We start from the raw sequence: 25,716 nt of genomic DNA on the forward strand, positions 1-25,716 counted from the left end.
CATCTTCTAATATGAGTATGATGATTTCTGTGGTGTCCTATATTTGAAATCTTAGTAATTGGAAAGATTGCCCTCAAAAGGAACTGTGGTACAAAAGGACTTTGAAAAATATCTTTTCATTTCAATACATTTGATACGAATTTAATTTTTCGGTGTAAATTTAGTTGTTAAGGTTAATTGTTTTCTGAGCTGTCTAAAATATCTGTTGAAAAATGAACAGTATTTCATGCGCTATATATCCAACTCGATGGAAAAAAGTACCTATTTGGAAATGAAATTCCCCAAAAAATATATGTCTCTTAAAAGTGATGGTCAATAATAGTAAAACAGAAGTAGAGCGATGGGTACCATTAAATTTTTGCCAGAATAAATACTTGATATTTGCTCAAATTTTTAAATACCTATGCTAACAAAAGTTTGTTCAGGTGGACGTTTGTATATCTAAACATGTCACAAAAATATCAAGGTAGTAAAATTACCCAGACATTTAAATTCAGTTGAACATGATCATTCCTGCCCATAAGATAAGAAATTTACACATATTTGTGGAATGCATCACATCTGGTGAAAACTTTCACTTAAAGTAACAAGAAATAGGATTTGATTATGTCCAAGTACGTTTTGTTGCTGATTGATTTCCTTGTGCTATTTTCAGATATACTTCTGAGATATCTGCAATGTTAATTTGCTGTAGAGTTTTCTGTCTTTGTACATTTGTTGAATTCTTAAGGATATGAATGTCTTGAGGATCAACATTATTTTCTTCGTTATACTTATGAATCCAGGTACTGTTTTATGATCATTATATTATTATTATTATTATTATTATTATTATTACTATTACTATTGTTGTGCAATTTCAAAAAGGAGATCTCAATATTTAACGTTATTGTTTCACGATGTACTCGATCACAAATCAGTTCATATTTTGATAAGGAATAACAAGTAAGGCTTTCGCCTGGCTTCCACTTTATTGAACATGTGACAAGGGAGCAGTCACTGTATCATGCATTATAATGACTGGGAGTAGTCATTATATATAGAATACTGTCACATCCCACTTTCTTTAAAATGTTAAGTTTACAAAGTTCTTCGAATACTGAAACTTTACTGTCCTTGAATGATTGTTCATTTGAGTGTTAGAAAACCATGAACAAATTACCATTAAACAAATTAAAACAGTGTGTACATTCAACATGCAATATTACATTATAGAATGAGAAATAAGATTTAATAACAATCAAGACTGACTAGCAAATAAGCAAATACAAGGCTATTTGCCATGTTAGGAGACTAGGGATTATAATGCCCTCAACACAGTCTTCCTTTGCAAACTAGTCTACAAACAGTAAGTCTAAACTCAGGCAAGTAATTATTTACATGAAGTCTAATATTAACTGAGAAATAGGTAGACGAGGAGTTATTATTACCTCTTTCACTATCTACCTTTGCCCTACACATCACGGTAACGAATTGGTTTCACAACTATATGAGCACTACGTGTTTTCATTGGACTTGATGAAACTTGTTGCTTGGGACGCTGAACGGGTACAGAATCTTGTGTATTGCATAATTCTGATGTTGGAGGAGCTGGTTTTGGTTCATTGCTGACTATTGTAAGAATGGGATCATCACTGCACTGTGATTGTTCAGTCAAAGGTTCAGACTCTGAATTTTCATGATCAGGACGGAATGGTTCTCCACTAACTCGGAGATGACGTCGATTGCGTCGGTATACGCGACCATCCTCAGTTCTCACTTTATAAGAACGTATATCACTCTGTTTCTGAACAAATGCTTTTTTTCCATTCCTTTTCATTTACTGTACAATGTAGGTCTAATACGAACGGTATCTCCTTCTGATAAGGGTTTCAGCTCCTTAGCTCCTCGATTATAGTAGTATGTCTGACGTTCCTTGCGTTCTTAGAGCTTTTCCCTGGTGTAGTCAGCATAACGTGGTCTGAGTAGATTTTCAGCTACTGATAATATCGTTTTTGTGCGTCTTCCGTTGTGCAGGTGAGTAGCCTATTCCTTGTGTAGGCGTATTGCATAGATCTAGGAGCGCCAAAATGAATCTTTCCTGTCCATTGCACACTTGTGAATAAGCCGTTTGGCAATCTTTACAGAGTTCTCGGCCTTGCCATTAGATTGTGCATATCTAGGGGAAGATGTAACATGCTCGAATTTATAACTTTTACTCTCGGCTTCCAAATGGCGGTCCGTTGTCCGATATTACTCTCGCTGGGATTCCATGACGTGCGAACTGTGATTTCATCATGCGAATAATTGAACTTCCTGTTTTACTATGAAGTCTTTTCACCTCAACGTAATCTGAATAATAGTCTGCGAGCATGAGGTAATCTTTGCTTTCACATTCAAACAGATCACATTCTATTGTTTGCCAAGGACGAATAGGAATTCCATGGCTTATCATAGGCTTCTTCTGTTGTTCATCCTGGTAAGTATTACATGCAGCACATTGACCAATGTTCGACTCAATGTCCTTCGACATATTTGGCCAGTAGACATAGTCATGGGCACGACGGATATATCCTTGGATACCAATATGAGAGTTATATATACGCTCTACTATACTATGTGTGATAGATCTAGGAACGACAACTCGATCAGTCTTGCAGGAGACACCGTTTTGAACGAACAACTCCTCTCTAAACGGAAAATACACTTGTATATCAGGGTGGACTTCTTTCGAAGAGTCAGGCCATCCATCAAGTATGACCTTCTTCAGCAACTGTAGAGAATCATCCTTTTCTGTAGCTTCCTTTATCTGTGGGTATCGTTCATCAGATATTGCTAAGTAGGTACGGTGGTTGATGCTGTGTATGTCATGCATGTTGTCTTCAACTGAATCAGAGTCAGTGATAAGATGGGCCCTACTTAAAGTGTCGGCAAAATACATCTCTGTGCCCTTTTTGTACTCGATGCTGTATTCAAATTTCTGCAATCTTAATAGCATTCTCTGCAAATGCTTGGGTGCATTATGAAGATTTTTAGGTACAATGATTTATAGGGGTTATTGATCCGACTGTATCGTAACATGTTGTCCATATGTATAAATTTCAAAAATGTTCCATACCAAACACTGCGGCTAAAGTCTCCTTCTCTATCTGTGCATAGTTCTGTTCTGTGGCTGTCAGCGAACGTGAAGCATATGCGATATGATGATTATCTTGCATAAGGCATGCGCCTGGTCCAGTAGAACATCACATTGCAAAGTCAGTTTCTTCTTGGTATCAAAGTATTTGAGAACAATTGCACGAGACAATGTGTCCTTGACCTTGTCAAATACTTGTCCGTGGATATCCGGATTCCATGCAAAATGAGTCTCTGCTCTCAGAAGATCTCGAAGTGGACTGGTGATCTCAGACAACTGCGGTGCAAAACGTTGTACAAAATTTGTCTCTGCTCTCAGAAGATCTCGAAGTGGACTGGTGATCTCAGACAACTGCGGTGCAAAACGTTGTACAAAATTTGTCATTCCCAATAATCTCTGAACTCCTGTCTTCTGGGGTAGGCATTTCATGTATCGCCTTGAGTTTTTGTGGGTCAACACTCAACCCATCCTTGCTGATCACATATCCAAGATAATTGACAGACTTAAGCTTACGTTTCATCTTACTTTGGTTAATCTATATATTTCTCTCCATATATCTCTGCATTAGGGCTCGAAGTTTCACATCATGATCCCTTTCAGCTTCTTCATCTGTCCCACCACATCAATAAATTAGCACATCATCATGTATAGGTCTAATACCTGGATTGTCACTTAAGGCGTCATCCATTCTCCTTTGGAACTCCTCAGGTGCGACAGCTAGAGATACCTAATAGCATCCTCAACCAGCGATATTGCCCCATGGCGTAGCAAATGTAGTTAGATAGTTGCTATCACTGTCAAGCTCAATGTACCAAAAAACATCCTTTGCATCGACAATGGAGAATATCCTCTATATTAGGTGTTGCGTAATGGTTCCGCATTAATGCCTCATTGAGTGGTTTCGGGTCAATACATAGGCGAATGTCACCATTGCGTTTAGGAGCCACCACTGAGGCAGATACCCAGTCGGTTGGTGTGTTAACCGGTTTAATGACACCTAACTTCTCCAGTCGGTTTAGCTCTTCTTTCACTTTTGGTTTCAAGGCTAACGCAGGGTTCTCCATAAGGGGTTTTACCATGGCGGCCCGCCATGGTTAAATTTATGTGCGCCATGGTTAAACGAGCTGCGCCATGGTCAAAATCGGCGGCCGCCATGATTAAATTTTTATTACATTTCAGTATTGACACCTACTTTTTAATGACTTGCGTAGTTAATTGTGTTTATACTACGACATCCATGCACCTCGCATACCTCGATAGAAAGCGGACTGTGCTAAACAAACACGGTCGTTGATCGGCGACAATGCTGTGAAGCGTGACAATGGAGAGTCAATCAGCTGATGATCAATATCTTGAGAGTTAATTATCCTGTACACATGTAATTTCGGGGAATTCCAACGTGTTCACCATAAGATAACGGATTTACAAAAGATGACATAACGAGCAATAACAGCATGATAATTGACAAGCATCCGATTCAAGTTTCTCTGCCAAGACAAAGTTCACCCTTTCAAAATTTTCTGTTCTTTGTATTTAATCAATTCCTCATGCCTTGTTTTTAAGTATTAACTTTTTTTTATAAAATGTACGCAAGTGCCAATCGCCGTCTTAGTTTTAGAGTTACCTCCCGTGTTTACAAAAGGTAGCGTGGCGCTATTTTTAGCACTGGGGCACGTGTAGAAGGAAACTCGGCGAAAATGCAATATGTAGAAAAAAGAACATTTAGGAAAAAGCAGAACAGAGAAAGCAAAATTACAGTTGTGTCAAATTTATGCCCCGGGTTATATTAAGTTACTTTTACCATGTATGCCATCAGTAAGTTTTCATAAACAATGCAGTTAAAAAAGCCTAGGCTTTGATAGGATGTCGGTGTTCGTTCGTCTGTTCGTTTGTGTGTCTGTTAACTTTTTCTCAAATTACTACCCATTCATCAGTTTTAGTCATATTTAATAAAACGTTTCATACAACAGGCAACATCAATTCTGTATATCAGTTTTTGAATAATGTTGCCATGGTTACTCTCTCAAAATATGTTTTTTTAACTTCTTCAAAATGTTTCTACAGTTTTGGGCCAATTTTGGTACATTTGTAAAGTAAGATAAATATATATATATTTTTTTTATTTCTATTTTTTATTAGCTTAAAAAAAATCATTGGTTATTTCAACTTTTTATGTTGCAGTGGTTTAAGTTTTGTGAAATAAATCATTGATTAATGAAGGTTAGGAAGTCTAACACGCATTCGTGTTTTCGGTCACATTTCGCCTTTGCACAGCTTCCTCCATGGTTAAATTTTGAAATGTGGAGAACCCTGGCTAATGGTATTTTCCTACGCGGTTACTGTACAGGTCGCACACTGTCCTTGACCTCCAGATGAAGCTTGCCATCCAGTTTACCTAGATCCTTGAACACATACTTTTCATTTATTTCTTCTTTAATGTCAATCTGTGAAATGACGTCATTCTGAACTTGTGTCTTTGTGAGTAATTTGTCAATATGCACAGTAATAAGTTCTATTCCTTCAATAGCTCGCTTACCAAATATACAATGTAGCTCTTTGCCTTGCACAATAACGAATTCTAGATTATACTTCTTTCCATTGCACGGATTTCGAACAGGCATTCTAATGGTGCCCAAAGCCTTGGTTTCCGATTTGTTGTACATCTGTAGGGTAACATCAGTTTTCTTAAGATTCTGGAATTCTTTGTCACCTGTGAGACACACGTACCCATGAGCTGATAAGATATTAGCTGTAGACCCATTGTCTAACTGAAACTCCACATATTTGTCATGGATATTCAGCCGTATGACTTTTTGATGATAGTGAATGCACTTGTTCAATACTAAGAACGAGTTCATTGATGAGTCACTTTCACAAGTCTCAATCTCATGAACTTGAGACTTTCTGCGGTTCCATGTACCACGACTTTTTTCATGATGTTTTGCTCTAGGAGGCTTTTTGCTAGGACATTTCCTTTCAAAATGGTTCTGCTCGCCACATAAGTTGCAAGTCTGTCCAAACGCTGGGAATTTCTCTCGACTGCGCGGATGTGCTCTCCTACAGTAGCGACAAAATTGAACGGTAGGTATGGATTGTGTGTGGTTGTCTCTACGTTTCTCATTTTTACCACAATTATCTTCTTTTACTTTCTAAGACCTTGACATGGTGAACATCGATTTGATTTGAGATTCAGATTTCTCATTCGACCGGTATATATCTATGAAACGCTGAAGGTCTAGTTTCTTCTCTTGTAACAACTTTTTACGGGTCTGGTTATCGTGAACTCCAATAACAATTCGATCCCTTATCATCTCATCCTCCATGTCCCCGAAGTTGCATGTTTTCGCTAGTGTACGCAATTCTGCAACATATGCATCTATATGTTCAGACTGTCCCTGATTTATACAGTTAAATGTGTAACGTTCATATATGACGTTTGTTTGACCTACGCAGTAAGTGTCAAGTGCCGTAATAACTTATCAATATCTTTCTCAACGTCATCTGTATCAAATTTTAGTCCATCTACAACATGTAAACCATTAGATCCTAAACAAGTGAGGAATGTTGCACATCTGAGTTGGGTATCTCTCTCCCTTAACCCCATAGCGATCTCATAATTTTCCCACACTCTTTTGAAATGTTTCAATTGGTAGCGAGGTCACCTTTCAAACGTAAGGGCTAAGGAAATGGTATATTCATAGGAAAAAAATTGTACTGCAGCAGGAGCTGCTTCAACTTGCTCATTCTCTTTGGACATTGTTCAAACTTTCAAACTTAAGGGCTAAGGAAATGGTATATTCATAGGAAAAAAATTGTACTGCAGCAGGAGCTGCTTCAACTTGCTCATTCTCTTTGGACATTGTTTTTTTACGAACAGAGGAAATGCGGTCCAAAACAAATCGGGTAGATTCTTCAATATTTGGAGCAATTTATATAAATGACAGGCGATCAAGACGTTTTACTCACCATTAGGATTCAGTAAATACTTCTGACACCATGTTTCACGATGTACACGATCACAAATCAGTTCATATATTAATAAGAAATAACAAGCATGGCTTTGGCATGGCTTCCACTTTATTGAACATGTGACAAGGGAACAGTCATTGTATGATGCTAAATAATGATAGGGAGTAGTCATTATTTATAAAAATACTGTCACAGTTATGAAAACATATTGGTATAAATTGTTTGCTTGCAAAAAAATCATGTCTTCGGATATATCTGAAATATCTAAGTGATGGTTAGCTAGCTAGGTGATTATTGAATGTGCATGTCCTTTTAATATGTGACATTCAAACACAAGTGATTTGAGATGTGATGAAAAGGAGACCAAAAAAACACATAATGAAAACAAAGTATATTCTAACTAGAGTGTTCCAAGGAACGCATGTGTCGCTTGCTTTGTAGCTTCATTACAGATGTAAATAAATCTAAGCGTGATTAGCTATTTATTTACTTCTGCAAGCACCCGCGCATAGTATAAGACTGCTATAGAATCTGAAAATCAAAGAAAATATTATTCCCAACCCTAAAATGAATAATTAAATTGAATTTATTATGAATAATCATTTTACATGTATTAATACGTGTTTCAAAGTCTTAACTCCAATTGTTGGTCTACACGATCCATTGTGGGATACCGATCCCGATGTACTTTCATATTATTTAAATATCAGTTTGTGAGGTAACTAATATCATGCAGTTTCAAAGTACAGTTTCATGAGCTCATAAACATGTATAAATGCTAATTGTCAACGTCCCGCCTCTCAAAAATCAAAAGACTTCAGTTTAATTAAACTGTCCGTGGTATTTTTTTTTTGCAAAGTAGGTCAAAGGTCAAAATTAAGTGAATTGTAATGCTGGTATTTTTCATGATGTTTTATGACAATCAGTGCACATATAATAATAGCATAGGCTTACCTCTGAAATGTCAAAAACATGCTGTATATTGGCACTATTCACTTTTTTCTAAAGTAGGTCAAAGGTCAAGGTTCGCCAGGTCGGTAACCATGGCAGTTCACAAAAGTCATAGTGCAAAGCAATATACATGTAGGTGAGGAGCAAGAAAGACAATGCATAGAAGAGATAAAATAATGATTTACTCAAAAGACTGTAAATTAAGTATAATTTTGATCATATAAAAAAAAAACCAAACCGGAAGTGTAGCCATCGTCACCAAAAATGTGTACAATATTTTTTTTTAAAATGTCAACCCAAATATTAAAACATATTCCAATCCATTGAAATTTGAGTAGCTTTATAATTTATTCACGAGAGAGAGAGAGGGTGAAATATTGTCGGATATAAAAAAAAGCAATATGCCACCGATATTTTATAAGGGAACATGATATATGTTAAATGCATGTATACGTTTATTTATGTGGATATTTGGAGTTTCAATTGCAGAACTAAAGAAAGTAAGTTTTATATATTTAAAGCTAAAGAACACGTAAAAGCAAGTTATAGATATTCGTTATCTCTATATTTCAATCTATCAGTATTTTCAAAACAAAGTGGTCTTTGCGATAACATGTATACACAAGTTGCTATTTAGGGACTGAAATTACCTACGTACCTTAATTTGGCAGAATAGTTAATACTCATTTATTTAAGTATAACAATATTTGTCCTATATTTCAGTATATTTTGTATAGATAATGATAGATATCAAGTTCATTATCACGTTCCACTGCGGATCAGAGATTTCTGCTCCCAAAAATAAAGCACATGGAAAGTTTAACATCGCTAATAAGAAAATTCCAGCAGATGTAGTAAATGCATTCGTGTAGGAAATATGAAGATAACAAGCAGTAATCAAGCTCAAAAGTCCATTTAAACCATACAAATGAGGAGCAGCATTAACACAAGCAGAGGTAGGATCAGGTGCCATGGGAGAATATGCATCCCCTGTCGACCGGTCACACCTGCCCTGTGCTTCTTGTCAAGATTGGGTAAACAGAAAAATCCGCAGACAGTTCACTGTGAAAATAATGGTCCTTCAATTTAAAGCATTGCCATAGTTCCCTCACTCTTTTCCACTTACACTGATAATGTTTAACCTTTCCTTACATGCTTTCTATTAAAAATAAATCTTTTAAAATTTGTAATATAAAAGTACTTTCTGGACATACACTGTACGTGTTTATAAATTGACGTATTCAAAATTTAGCACAATCACTGAATATTGTTTGTTTCTTTGTTTGTTTAACGTCCCATCGAAAATTTTCTCTGGATATTGAGTTGCTGGTGTAATCTTGAATAAGTGTACCAATGTCTTTACAGTGTATAACGTATAATACTGATTTATCAACGGTATTTATGAATAAGCGCATTGTTGAGTGCGCCAAAATATGAAGCCCACTCTTTTAAGTACACGTTCAGAATAACTAATTCACAAAGTTTGTGTTTATATTTAAAGGCATCCTATTGGACGTAATCAATGAAGATCAAATAGAAAATGGTTTCTGTCACAATGACACTAAAAGATTACAAGTTTACTTAGACTGTGATTTAAACTCTACCTCGGTGACGGTTGAAGGTGACTCAAATTACATTGCACACTGTATAAAGTCTCAAAATGGAAACGTTAGTTGTGCAGAATCGGGATTGTATAATGAAACATATGGATTTTTGGAATTTACTTTCACATTTAACCATTCAAAGCACGCTGGCAAGTCAATGTGGATTAATTCCACCTGTGTTAATGGAACTGATCACAACAAAAATATCACTCTATTTCCTTGTCGTAAGTACACTTTTTCTGTTTTAGAAAACAAAATCAGTAATAATCAAGAATTAAAAGTATGATACCAACTACTTTGATGATTTATTTTAAATAAAGAATTTTGATATTTATTTACCTTTCTCTCTGCATTTTGGTTTCGGTACATGACGAGATATATATATATATATATATATATATATATATATATATATATATATATATATATATATATATATATATATATATATATATATATATATCTGTTTTCATTAGCCCTCACCTTTAGTTTCAGGTTTTACGGCGATAGCAACGTACAATAAAACACACGTCTTTATTGTGTGCAAGCATATTTTCTTCAACATGTCAAAGGAGATAAGCATTATAGATACATCTAGTGATGACCGTATTGAAACATGCAGGTGGAACGTGAACACATCAACAACTCAATGTTTTGTCCAAAATCACGGTACACTGTTTACATAATACTCAACCTTTTGTATAACTAAAGAAAAAAAACATTTTTTTATCTTGCTAAAATTGTAATGAAATGTTACTTATCTATGAATCATTACATCAATTGGAAGCACCTGCTTTACCTGAAATATTATTAGTGTCAGACGATATAATTCTTCATAAACTCAATTTTTATATTTCAACATCTGATATAGACCAAGATAACATTCGTTCATATAATAATCCTACAATGTTAAACATATTTAAGAGAGAATGTCACGAATCATCAAGCTTCAGATGGAAACTTAAAATTTTAACACCCTGTTTTCTTTTATTGGTTGTAAAAAGTGTTCATAGTACACAACTTTTACGTATATGAAAATGATGTTTGATCATAAAAACTATTATTTTTTTCCCTAATTATCTGTTGCCATGGAAACCATCGTAAGTTAAGAAAAATAACTTCAATTTTAATTTTTTTAAAAGAATATTTTTACAAAAAGAATACAGATATCACCTACAACAGACTTAGATTATACTAATTATTAAAGATGTATAGTATACAAAAAAGTTTAAACGCAAATCTGAATACATTGGCATTTGTTGCCATGGCAACACAAATATTGTACAGTTTTACAGTTTGAAAAATTGAAAACTACCTCTCTAGTTTAAACTTATATATATATAAAATCTACAACAAGCTGAATATAAAAATGGATTTGATTCTTACACAATACAGGTTGATCTTCGAAAATTGCGTATAAAATTGAGAAACATTTTTATTGTTTTTGTGGAAAAAAACGGTTAAATTTTATTTTTTCCTTCTTAAAAAAATGTTTAAAATACACAGCAAATTTTAAGGAAAACTTTCAATTTCTTCCAAATTGATAATTGTTAATGTATATTTGCTATTATACTCTTGCATTATCAATAAATATAGTGATATTAGGAATCCTGTAATGTGCCCATAGCAACCAAATTTACTGCATAGCAACCTAGGCATTTTCAAGATGTGTCAAAAAGTAAAGGAGAACATGTATTTAAATATAAAAAATTAGATTAACAAGCTTTATTTCACTTAGGAATAATAAAACATACTTAAATTTCAGCATCAATCATATTCTGTGCATAGCAACCAAATGATGTCCATAGCAACAGAGCTGAACAGACATTTTGTTATTTATGAATTATCAAAAACTATTGGAGACACTCCAATGAACTACCGTAGTTATGAGAATTCAAACAAATATTCAGTAGTGTGCATCCCTAAATGCAATATTTATGCAATTTTGGTCTGATACCTTCATTATCTTTGTCAATCATAATTATGATTGACCAACAGAACTATTTTCTTTCCCCTTATTTTGTGTTACCATGGAAATTATAGTAAGATAAAAAAAAAAACTGCTTCAATTTTAACACTTTTCTAAATATGTTTTACCAAAAAGTATACCGATATCAGCTTCAACAAAGTATGAACATATTATTAAAGGTATGCAGTATACCAAAAAATATCAATGAAAATCTTAATACCTAGGCATCAGTTGCCATGGCAACACAAACTTGTACAGTTTTACAGTTTAAAAATTTGAAAATTACTGTTTAGTGTAAAAATATATATAGATAATATGCAACAAGTTGAGCATTAAATTGAAACTGAATCATTCAAAACACAGGCTGATCTACAAGAATGACATATAAAATTGATAGGCATTTTTATCATTTTTTCTGGAAAAAAGGTTATATTTTAAGTTCTTACACCAAATAAAGGTTAAAAACACACATCAATTTTTAAGGGAAAAACCTTCAATTTCTACCACGTTGATACTATGTTCATGTATATTTGCTAAAATACTCTTGCAACATCAATAAATAAAGTGATATAATGTTGAAATAATTATGTAATGTGCCCTTAGCAACCAGTTTTACTGCATAGTTACCAATGTATTTTCAAAAGACTGAGAAAAAAAAATGGAGGAAAATATGTATTTATATACAGAAAACAAGATACTTAAGCTTCATCTCACGTATAAATTAAAAAAACATATTCAATTTTCTGCATCAGTTATGCAATCTATGTATAGCAACCAAATGAGGTCCACAGCAACAGAGATGAACAGACATTTTGTAATCCTTAAATTAACAAAAAATGTTGGTAATACTCCAATGAACTATTTATGAAAATTCAGACAAAAGCATGATCAATTTATTTATGAGAATTGTTTTCTTTTTTTTAGGTTTAACCTTTACATGATTTGTCTTAAATTCAATATTTCTCCTCTTTTTATTGATTCCTCATTCAAAGAAAGCTTCAATTCATTTAATTTTCATCTGTTTCTTGATAGGACAATGCCCATGCATGTAACAGCATTCAAAGAAATCATCTCAAACTGTATTTTTTGGAACTTAATCAGTGAGACCCATGATGCTGGTTCTGTCATCTCACTTGTCTTAGTCATGTCTGTGTCTTGACTACCTGGCAATCACAGTCTCTCATGAGAATCTGGCTGCTGTGTAAAAACTTCAAAAATTAAAAACAATATTATACAAAGTTGCCCAAACTGCATTTCCTTAAATGGAGAAAAATTGACAATCTCAAAGGACAGTTCTTTCCTTTAATCTGAGTAAAATTAAAATATTACCTTGGGTTCAAATTAGCAATTTATGAATTAAAAGAAAAAAATTAATAAGAAGAGTTCCATAGGCCACACTGCTCACCTGAGCCACATATGCAATGCTATTATTTTTTGAAAGACATTCCAATCTCTATTCACATGAAACATTCATGTTCTTACTGGGGCTGTACCCTAGCATCAAGAGCCATGACTTATGCATACTTGAATCCACTCACAACAAATGCAATGCTGGATAGCAATATGACTTATGTAGCTGATCTGTATAATGTAAAATTTGCTTCCATATTTCAGTCCCACTCAACCCAGCTTGTATTTACAAGACTTGGGAATTTTGATTTTCTCATGAAATATATTGGACACCATTTATAATTTTGCTTGTTATTGGCACACTAGGATACAATGAGTTCATTTAAGAAATGAATTCAACTTTTGAAAATTCATAAGGACATGAATTAGGACACTTCACACAATTTATTATAAGAAACCTGATTTGAACAAATTTAAATCTACATACCTGAGGATGCTTCCATATCAATATGACTGATTAAGGCCTTGCTGTTTTAGAGAAGAAGATTTTTTCTTATATATCCCTATGTAAGACTTTGATTGTCCTTTTTGGACCCATCCTATCCCACAAAGGTCAAGATTTGAACAGAACTGGATCTACACTATGTAATGAAAGTTTCACAGAAGTTTCAACTCATCTGGCCAAGTGGTTCTGTTTTTTTAAACATGCCAATAAATTTTCACTAGGTTTTCTCCTTCTTGAAAGATTGTGTGGCCTTTCTATGAATAAACTTGGATTTCCTTTACCCAGGGATGCTATGTGACACTTTTGGTTGAAATTGGCCTAGTGGTTCTGGAGAGGAAGTCAAAAAGTTTACAATTGGACAGACAGACGAACACTGAACAAATGTGACCACTCAAGCTAACAGCTCAGGTGAGCTAAAAGGTGCAAATGGAAAACAAAAACAATAATTATTATACATGATAATATACTTACATTATCTTAAGATCCATCTGTGCCAAATATGACTGATACTGGTTTCAACAGATGATTTCTTCTCTATGAAAGAACAAGAGGCCCAAGGGCCTTAACGGTCACCTGAGTACAATACAACAATTTAGAGGATCCATAGAGTATTAAAATGAAATGAAAGGTGAAGCTTTGTTGCCCAAAAGCATGAAAAATAGGGAGATCAGGATCAACAAAATAATTAGTCTACTATTCATTAACAGTTCATAAATTAGGTTCTAATCTGTTCCCCATTTATCACTATCACCATACAGTATATTAACAAACTATCAGTGCTTTGTACTATTTTAATTCTTTGTTGACAGTTGCTATCTCTTACATTGGCCTCTCTTGGTCTTTGATGAACATTTAATAAGACAAGTTATTTTTGTCTCATTTTTATTTATCTATTACTTACAAGTCCACATGATCATTAAAACTACGAAAATACTTTTTGCATTATACAATAAAAATTCTTGCATAATTCTCTTATTCTATTAATTTTTCAAGTACATTATTTACAGTGATTAATTATCAAAAGTAAACAGCAAAGGGGAATAACTCCTCTCAGTAGAATGCAAATTAATTGAGCCCTGGCTAGGACCAGAACACTTGACCAAATGGTCCAGATGTTCAAAAATCTGGTAAAAATACCCTTCCTTATTACAACTTTTACACTTTTTGCCTCTGATATGCCCAAGTGCAGAGAAGATTTTTAAAGAAATAATGCATTTTCACTACAGATTCACTATATTATCAATAGAGCCCCTCCCCCCCCCCCCCCCTTCACCACCGAGAAACACCAGAGCCTCTCACCCTGGGACCAGAAGTTTCAAGTTTACTCATCATAAGTAATCACTTTGTATAACTGCTTAACATTAAGGAGCAGACAGGATTATTTAATAGAATTAATGCATTTTCACTACATTATCAACAGCCCCACCCTTATACCAGCACATCTGACCCAGGGGTCATGCAATTCACTACTCCGGAAGAAGCACACTTGCTCATCATAACTATATACTTAGCTTCTTTGCTTTTTAACCAGAAGCAGAAAAGAATATTTTCAAAGAAATTTTGATTTTTCACTATATAATCAATAGAGCCCCCCCCCTTTTGACCAGAACCCTTGACCCTGGGGCCATGAAATTCACAATTTTAGAAGAGGCATCCTTGCATATCATAACAATGTACTTAGTTTGTTTAAATAGTACCCAGGGGCAGAGAAGAGAATTTTCAAAGAAATAATTCACCTTCACTGTAGGAGCTATATAGCCCCACCCTAGCACCAGAACCCCTGTCCCTGGGGCCATGAATTTCACAATTTTGGAAGAGGTGTCCTTGCTTATCATAACAATGTACTTAGTTTGTTTAAATAATACCCAGAAGCAGAGAAGAAGATTTTTAAAGCATTAATGCATTTTCACTATATAATCAATAGAGCCCTGCCCTAACATCAGAACCCCTGACCCAGGGGCCATGAAATTCACAATTTTGGTAGAGTCGCTCTTGCTTATCATAACTATGTATTTAATTTGTTTAAATAATAACCAGGAGTAGAGAAAAAGATTTTCAAAGAAATAATGTACTTTCACTATGTGATCTATATAGCCCCACCCTAGCACCAGAACCCCTGACCCAGGGGCCATGAATTTCACAATTTTGGTAGAGTCTCTCTTGCTTATCATAACTATGTATTCAATTTGTTTCAATAATACCAAGGAGTAGAGAAGAAGATTTTTAAAGAAATAATGCACTTTCACTATATGATCTATATACCCCCCCCCCCAGCACCAGAACCCCTGACCCTGGGGCCATGAATTTCACAATTTTGGTAGAGTCACCCTTGCTGATCATAACTCTGTATCTAATTTGTTTAAATAATACCCAGGAGTAGAGAAGAAGATTTTCAAAGAAATAATGCACTTTCACTATACGATCTATATAGCCCCACCCTAGCACCAGAACCCCTGACCCAGGGGCCATGAATTTCACAATTTTGGTAGAGTCACTCTTGCTTATCATAACTATGTATTCAATTTGTTTCAATAATACCAAGGAGAAGAGAAGAAGATTTTTAAAGAAATAATGCACTTTCACTATATGATCTATATACCCCCCCCAGCACCAGAACCCCTGACCCCGGGGCCATGAATTTCACAATTTTGGTAGAGTCACCCTTGCTGATCATAACTCTGTATCTAATTTGTTTAAATAATACCCAGGAGTACAGAAGAAGATTTTCAAAGAAATAATGCACTTTCACTATACGATCTATATAGCCCCACCCTAGCACCAGAACCCCTGACTCTGGGGCCATGAATTTCACAATTTTGGTAGAGTCACCCTTGCTTATCATAACTATGTATTCAATTTGTTTCAATAATACCCAGGAGCAGAGAAGAAGATTTTCAAAGAAATAATGCACTTTCACTATATGATCTATATAGCCCCGCCCGAGCACCAGAACCCCTGACCCTGGGGCCATGAATTTCACAATTTAGGTAGACGGCTCAATGCTTATTACAATCATTTCATCAGTTTGACTGCTTGATGTCCAGGAGTAAAGAAGAAGATTTTTAAAGATTGCATTAATTTTGATGGTTTTAGCCCCACCCCTCAGGCCCCAGGGGGGCAGGGACCATGAAATTCACAAATTTTGTTCCCCTTCACACATAGATGCCATATGCAAAAATTGGCTGAAATTGGTTCAGCGGTTACAGAGAAGAAGCTGAAAATGTTCAAATGTTAACACACGACGCACGACGGACGACGCACGACGACGGACGAAAACAGATAGCAATAGGTCACCTGAGTGACTCAGGTGACCTAATAAAAAAAAATATAATTATAGGTTTGACCTTGAAATTATGCCTGTTATTATACCGACTTTTTCTGTGAATGTTAAAATGTTATGACACAAATCCATTTAACTTGAAAATTGAGAAATATTAGAGGAAATAAAATACATTTAAGCAACTTTTTTTTTTAATGGATGGTGGGAATTAAAAGTCGGTGATCACTATTGGAAGGTTTTACATGCATGGGCATGTACATTATGATGCAGTATTGTACTGTGGAAACATTAATTTTATGGAGTTTTATAAATTTTAACAATGCCACACTTCTTCAACCATGAAATTAAATATTTTTTCTCAAACCTTGAAAATTTGTCCTTCAAAATTAACAAATAAAATATATATTTTACAGTATTTCTTTTCTTCTGATCAGAGACAAACATGTAAACAACAAATAAATAATAGTGATTTATATTTCTGTTTTTATTCAATAAGTCTTGCTATTTAAAAATAAATGACTGCTAATACCAGTGAATAACTGCAAAAGGCTTAATTGTCTTTTTTCTAGATGCTAGCAGCATTTTTAAATATTATGATGAATTTGTAAAGTGTACGTATAGTACGTATATCTGCATTTAGAGCTACCCTATATGATTTACATGAAATTCTGTACTGCTGCTAACAAGAGTTTTTCTTGGCTTTTGTAGAGTAAAAAAGGAAAGAAATATAATACATTCATGCATTATCTTTTATCTGAAAACAAATCAGTTTGACTCTGTCACCTTGCAAAATTTATTAATGTATTACAATTTGCAATTTCCATGTGCAAATCTGATCTACAGACTTTCATAGTAAAAGTAACAGTAAAATGACCTTTGCCGAGGAAATAAGGATCCCTCTTACTAGTATATTGATAAGTACGAGTATAGTAATATATCTGAAGGAATTGACTTAAGAAAGTATTTTTTCATACCACCACCCCCTCCTGAGATTCAAAAGGGTTTTCAGGGATTTTTAATTTTTTTTTCTTGCATGTGAAACTTTTTATGTTTGGCATCTGTTGAAGTTAATGTAAAACACCCAACTCCCATTCCATCCACCGCAAAAATATCTTTGATCCGAAATATGAATTTCAATGTTTCCTGTTCGTTATCTCCATATATTTCATTCCTTTTAAAATGCATTTATACAAATTAATGTTAAACTTTAAGAACATTTTAAACTGTTAAATAAATTTAAATCATGATTAAAAAATCTTTGATTATAACATGTACATAGATATATTAGGCATTTTAATTACAAATAAATATAGAGAAAATACATATATGTACCAGTTCGATAGGTGTCGGTTTTGATTGTCACTGCATCAGCTGTGCATTATTTATGTTATTAAAATATTTGCATCAAATGAATATAAATGTTTCTGCAAACCTCTGCAAAAAGGAAAAATATTTATAAATTGAAGTAATGTGTGAGGCGTTTTTTGGATAATAAACAATTAAGGAAACTAATTCATTTGGACTTTGCATGCATTTATTTACCAGTTTACTGTGAACAGATAAATGGAGAAAATTCGGATAAGGAAGAAAGTGATCGCTTTTAGCAGAGATATATGTCTCTGCTTTTAGAAATAAATATTATTTTTTTTAATTGTATTACCTGATTTGTGAAAGGGTTTTGTTGTTGACAAGATTATGAATCTTTTTCCCTCTTGAAACAACATGAATTTTCCTTGAGTCAGTGCTCCAGATCATCCAAAGGTTGCCGACATTTTTTGTTTCTATCACAGAAAAGCTTCCAAGGGAGGTAATTCATGAGAATATAAGATGGGAAAAGTATCCATCAGTATGATAAAAAAAATCTTTTCAATTTAAGCCCACTTAAGAATGCCTCTCAATTTTAATGTTGATATACACAGTAATAATGTTCACCTTTTTTAAGAATAGCATCAGTTATTTATTTTCTTGTTTTAAATTTGAGAATTCAGTCACCGAAACAGGGTCAAAAATAGGCTAAGAGCATGTAGAAAAACTAATAGAAATTTAAAGTTTTTGTTCACATGCAGACAAAATATAAAAATACTAGTTTCTTAAAAATAGTTTTAATTAGTTTTATTAATATTTATTGATTTTTTATTTGTTGTACTATACAAAAGTACTGCAAATGTCTGAATCTGAATTTTTCTAAAGCGTGTATTTTACTTACTTTGATATATGGTTACCATGGAAACGAGTTGGCTAATCATTGTAAAATTTTACCACAAATGATAAAACTGTTAAGGAAGTTGATTAACGCAAAAATCCCGAAATTTTTAAATTTAATAGTTAACATCAATTACACTGAGTAAGCTTGATGATTCGTGACACCCTCTCTTAAATATATACAAGAGGCCTATGGGCCTTGAATCGGTCTTCTGATAAACTGTACAACCTATCACTTCTATTTGAAGCCTCGAAGTATCCTGTATATTTAGATAAACCCTTGAAATTCCAATTCACACTCTGAGAACCCAAGATGATTCTAAGCCAATTAGTACCTGAGAGTTGGTCATGGTGACCTACTTATCACTTGTCATTCTATGAGGACCCATCAACTAAGTTTGATGATTCTAAGCCAATTAATACCTAAAATATTTTTTTAAAATTATAACCATAAAATTTTATAAGTAGGTCAAAGTGAACTTCTTTTCAATTGTTTTACTCCAAGGACCCAAGATGCATCAACTGACAAAGTTTGATGATTCAAAGTCAATTAGTACCTGTAATATTTAATTAAAGACATAAATTTTCAAAAGTAGGTCACTGTGACCTACTTTTCAGTTGCTGTACTCCGAGGACCAAAGATGCATCGACTGACAAAGTTTGATAATTCTAGCCAATAAGTACCCAAAATATTTAATTACAGTCATAAATTTTCAAAAGTAGGTCACGGTGACCTACTTTTCAGTCAACCTACTCCGAGGACCAAAGATGCATCAACTGACAAATTTTGACAATTCTAAGCCAAATAATTCCTGAAAATATTAAATACAGCCATAAAATTTCAAAAGTAGGTCATCGTGACCTACTTTTCAGTTGTTGTACTCCGAGGACCCAAGACGCATCAACTGACAAAGTTTAATGATTCTAAGCCAATAAGTACCCGAAATATTTGATTAAAGCCATAAATTTTCAAAAGTAGGTCCCGAGGACCCATGATGCATAAACCGACAAAGTTTTATGATTCTAAGACAATTAGTACCCGAAATATTTTATTAAAGCCATAAATTTTCCGAAAGTAGGTCACGGTGACCTACTTTTAAGTCAACCTACTCCGAAGACCCATGACGCATCAACTGACAAAGTTTTATGATTCTAAGCCAATTAGTACCTGAAATATTTAATTAAAGCCATAAATTTTCAAAAGTAGGTCACGATGACCTACTTTTTAGTCGACCTACTCTGAAGACCCAAGATGCATCAACTGACAAAGTTTGATGATTCTAAGCCAATTAGTACCCGAAATATTTAATTAACGCCATAAATTTTCAAAAGTAGGTCACTGTGACCTACTTTTTAGTCGACCTACTCCGAAAACCCAAGATGCATCAACTTACAAAGTTTGATGATTCTAAGCCAATTAGTACCTGAAATATTTAATTATAGTCATATAAATTGAAAAGTAGATCACGGTGACCTACTTTTCAGTTGACCTTTTTTGAGGACCCAAGATCCATCAACTTACAAAGTTTTATGATCATAGGACTTAAAATGTCCAAATTATGCCTTAAAACGCTTTGAAATCGAATGCCTGCAAAGTTCAAAAAGTAGGTCACTGTGACCTACTTTTTAATAAATATGTTTTATGGCCCCAAGATGCATCATCTTACAAGATTTAATGATTCTAAGCCTCCCCGTATTCGAATTAATGACCTTAATTGTTTTAAAAAAGATTAGCCATAAAATTCAAAAAGTAGGTCAAGGTGACCTATTTTTAGTTGACATACTTTGAGGACCCAAGATGCATCAACTGACAAAGTTTGATGATCATAGGCCTTATATTTTGTTCAAAATATGCCTCTAAATCATTTTGAAAAAGAATGGCCGCAAAATTTAAAAAGTAGGTGACCGTGACCTAATTTTGAGTCAGCATGATATGAGGTCCTTAGATGCACCAAATGACAAGATTTGATGATCCTAGTCCTTATAGTAAGCAAAATATCAACATTTTAATAAAATGTAATTTTTGGTCAACTTTGAAGTGATCTTGAGACCACGCCCTTTGCCCCAGGGTAAATCCCCGTGCAAATTTTAATCTACAACATATCCTTATCCTTTTGTGTAAGTTTGGTGATAATCTGCCCAGTGGTTCTTGAGAAGAAGATTTTTTAGCAACCAGTACTTTTGTTTCTATTTTCCTAATTATCTCCCCTTGTTAAAGGGTCACAACCCCAGTTTTAGTACAAAAGGGAGCCCTTGGGCCAAGAATACCCTGTGACAAATTTGACAATAATTGGCCAAGGGGTTCTTGAGTTATGGCCCATATTCTAAAAAGTTTACGCACACCGCACAAATGGCCATAGCTTTAGCTCTTTGAGCCTTTGGCTCAGAAGGGCTAAAAAACCGATAAAAAAAGATTTTGTAGTAAATACCTCCGTCTTACACGGGTTTGGGACTGAAAGGTATTGTAAGCGTTGTCTTCTGACTACAGAAATCGTGATTGAAGGACAGAAGATAGAAAAAAAAAATGCATGAAAAGTTCGGTGTATATTTTGGGATTTGTTTGGCTGTAAATGATACACATATCAAATCTCTGAAATATTTAAAAATCGTTTACTTCTATAATATTCAATTCTTTGTTTAATATCACCTTAAAAAATCTATAAATAATTGTTAGTCATTACTAAGATACTTTGAATGGGAATTGAAACTAAATGGGACTTAACTTATTCATTTAACTGATATAAACATATATTTGGTTGTTTTTTCATGATTTACGACAAAAAACTTCTATAGTTCTTCTTTAGCTTGAATTTAGTGTATTTGTTAAAGCCCGGCTCTGGGGTATAAATAGCAGCCAATCAAAAAAATGGTGCAAATTTCAATTTTCTTGCCACCCTTCGCTTCAGGGGATATATTTTTGAATTTATACTAATAACACCAATTACCATTTTAACGAGGTTGGATCCTGATATTTAAAGTCTTAAACTTTTTTGTCAAGTATATTTTTAGTTTCTACACACATAGCTTAATTAAAATTCAAAACAAAAAATGGGGGTCAATATGCTTCTTTTGGCGCTACAGTACATTTAATATGACCTTTTTGCAATGAAATTTGTGTCTTAATCAAAAATCACACCTTCGACGTTTTCCCTCCAAAGTTTTTATCCAAATAAATCATGGGACAAAATAAACTATTAGTCTATTTTAAAAAAGACACATTCAAATTGTGACTAAGAGAAAGTTTCAAATTGCTTCGCATAATCAATTATTTGACCTTTCTGCACTCACAAAATGTGATTTTTCTGGCATTAAAAATTTAATAAGCAAGAAAATTATTTTAAAGTCTTACACTTTTGCTGAATTTAAGCAGATTGATCAAAGTTATCTTATATATTCAGAAAAGAAAAACAAAAGTGGGGGTCTATGATCTAAATTTTTAGATATTATTAAAAAGTGTTAATTTTATGTTAAAATTGGCTCAATTTTTTCCCTGGACTTTCAGAATATATTTACTTTATTTGTCACAATGTAATGAAAGAATTCATAAGAAATAATTTAATGGATATTTCAGAACCAGCATAAAACATTTCACTTCAAAAACAGCTCTGTTTGCAACCAGCATGGAAAAATACGAATCTTAACTTAACAGTACTGTATATATTTCAAAAGGGAAGAATTGATCATTTTCTTCTAAAAAACCTTCCGCCACAAAATATAGTTCCTGGCTTAATCCTACTGGAATGGAATTTAATCGCGGTTTTTTTCATTGGATAAAGTTTTATTTGCATTGTAGAATCCAGATTTAATGTTGGAACTTAAAAATGATGCAGAATTTTAGAAATAAAGGTCCAGACCAAAATCTGCTCAAAAGCTCAGGATCGAACCTCCTTAAGATAGTTATTATATAAATAAGGTTTAGTATTATGCATATGAAAATGCATAGAATATATTTCAAATGTTTCTAAAAAGGGAGAATTTATCAATTGAAATTCTGAAGTGACATTGATTTTCAAAATCTGCCCGTTTTGATTGACAGCAAAGCTCTGTTCGTATTCACACCGGAAGCTCTAATCTCTATGGACGCATTCATAATGGCTTCTTAATATGATTATGCCTCATTCTCTTACCTCAGCAAAGAGAAAGAAAAGTCCATTAATTCCTTTTATTTGCTGAGAGATAAAGAACACACACACACACTGTATGTAAACATGAACAGATGAAAATGCATCATGCTGTTATCACCTGACCGCTGCTCACAGCAGAGTATACAAGTAATTAGTACATATGCACTCCAGTCAACAGATAAAACTTAATAGTTGCAAACAAATGTAATTTTCACAAAATCATGAATTTCCTTAATTTATATATATATATATATATATATATATATATATATATATATATATATATATATATATATTTATATATATAAACATGACAGTCACTGCAACGGTGTCCCATGCATGGAATATGCTTTTGGTTGGTAAACCAAAATCTGACCAGATTACTCAGCTATGTTAAGGAAGGAAATGGAAAATGCGACCTAAGTACCTTCTTAAAATGTATAATTTTTAAAAATCTTTATAACAAAGTAACTGTTAACATGTAGGAAAGGTAAAATATAGATATCCATAATGGATAGGTTTGGGTCCGCACACAGTACCATTTACATCGCATGTATCAGCTGTGTGTCACGTGACTGGTATAAAAATAGAATTGATAAGCTGAATGTAGAAAATGACGCTAGTGCAAGGGCTTACGCAAGTTTTTGGAGAGAAAAATTGTTACACATTAAAAAAGATTTACATCGGCTACCCGAAAAGTGCTGGGAGCTAGTTTGAACTGCTTCGGAAGTACTCGTAATTTTGCTGAAATTGCGTACAAAAGCTAAAAATTCCTACTTTGCTTTAATTCTGTCATGAATAAAAATAATGCTACGCCGACCATATTCAGCTCCCAGCACTTTTTAAAATATACATGATATAAGCAATTGATATTCTGTATTTCAGCTCAAACAGTGTAGTCTATGCCCTTGCACTTTTGAGGTTAATTAGGAATACAATTATCGTGTTAAGGATATTCTTTACATTCTATGTCATTGTGCAGCTCCATAGCACCTAGATAAAATAATAATTTATATATGTGTTTTAAATAAATTATTTACTTTCAATTCAATTGATTAGATTTAAACATTTGCGATGGTTTTATATTCATTTACGCATTTTTGTAATTATTAAACTAATGGATCCACTCCTCTGGATCACTTGTACTGCGTCAAGTCAAGGCTAGTGACGTCATTTCTGACATAAGAGTTGCTTCTAATTACTCGGCATTGTTGTTATCAAATGTTGTGATTTTACATTCTTTTTTAAATAATTGATAAAATAAATGAATGCAAGTTTTCATTTACGCATTATCATGTAGTTAAATAGATTTTTGTCGCTTGTGAAATTTTTAATGACGTCACAATGAAACTTCCCATACAGTGCATCACAAATGTGAACTCAGGCCTTCCTTAACGTAGCTGAGTAACAACACATTCAGGTAGAATGTCCCTACAATGGCTTGCAAGGCTTGCAACATTTGTAAATCGAGGGTCTGACTGCAGCACAATCAGTTTTCTTTCTCTATATCTAACATCAAGAAGAACTCCTCTATAAAAGAGCATTGTCAAAAAAAACTTAAACTTTTGCTTTCGGACGAGCTATTTCTTCTATCAGGTAATACCGATTCAGAAGGCCACCACATCTGCGTGTTTTTTTAATCTGTTATGCACGGTTTGCAAAAACACTGTTGACATTCATCATATTTCTCATTCTGTGGGATACGAAATGTCCTCTCAAAGTCTTCATCACTAGTGTCCTGATTTTCAGTAGTATCCCCTTCGCATAACATTTCATCTAATTCCCATTCATTAAAATTTATAAATTGAATAATTGTTTCCCTTTGTTCAGGATTCACTCTTTAAAAAAAGTAAACTTCTGTCCTCATTTTCTTCCATTTTGCTACAAAAACAATGGTTGGAATTGGAGGGAAAGTTTTAAGGCATGGGGTACCAAAGAAGATTTATAAACATATGTTGTTGTCTATTTGGTCATTTAAAACTTTGATAATTATCTCTGGAGTTTTTCTCGCTTCATATTCTTTGACCCCCGAGGGCCCTTTATGGGAGGTGTGCTGACTAGTAGATTTATTGACATTTGGCGTGATGCAGGGAGTGCCTCCCCACTGTGAAAATATTTCACCTTTACATGTTACATTGTAACTGGTCTAATCCATTTGTTTTCTACGAAGGGTAAAATAAGATTATAAATATTCTAATCAACAAATAAAAAATATTTTCAAACCCAAGGGGTGAAACCTGATTTTGCAATTATAGTACCAGTTTACCACGAGGAGCAAACTATGAATCATATTTGACACCCGTCTGTTAATTACATTGAAAATAAGAAATATGATTGTATCCTGGTACATCACAAAAAAATAATGGCCCAGTCCGAAACACAAAATTACAAGAAACATTAAATATACCACTACAACAAGAAAAGTGAGTAAACATTGGAAGAATATAGAAAAGTAAAGTACATAAGAAGTCAAGAAAATGGCAGAAACCAAGCGAAAACGACCTGTTTGAAATGCCAATTACTGAAGGAAAAAAAGAAATAATGCAAAGTCTTCAGAAAGTAAAGGAAGTTTTGGTCAGTAAATTAGGGAGACCTGTCAACAACACAGACATAATGGAATCATTGCTTGATACCTGAAGAAAATCCC

At 33.7% G+C, this 25,716-nt stretch overlaps 1 protein-coding gene across 1 annotated transcript in view; it reads left to right on the plus strand.

Annotated features, from left to right (window-relative positions):
• Positions 1–659: 659 nt before the first annotated feature.
• The window catches only part of LOC133180242 (uncharacterized), a 31,057-nt gene continuing 6,000 nt past the window's right edge, over positions 660–25,716 (plus strand). The window contains exons 1-3 of the mRNA XM_061314785.1: positions 660–785; positions 9,537–9,863; positions 10,129–10,308. Of these exons, the coding sequence (XP_061170769.1) occupies positions 734–785; positions 9,537–9,863; positions 10,129–10,308 (559 nt within the window). The 5' untranslated portion in view covers positions 660–733. The remainder of the gene's footprint in view (positions 786–9,536; positions 9,864–10,128; positions 10,309–25,716) is intronic.

Source organism: Saccostrea echinata, unplaced genomic scaffold (assembly GCF_033153115.1).
Source record: "Saccostrea echinata isolate AGI-Se365-2 ecotype Australia unplaced genomic scaffold, CSIRO_AGI_Sech_v1 ptg000006l, whole genome shotgun sequence".
In the NCBI taxonomy this organism is placed as follows: domain Eukaryota; kingdom Metazoa; phylum Mollusca; class Bivalvia; order Ostreida; family Ostreidae; genus Saccostrea; species Saccostrea echinata.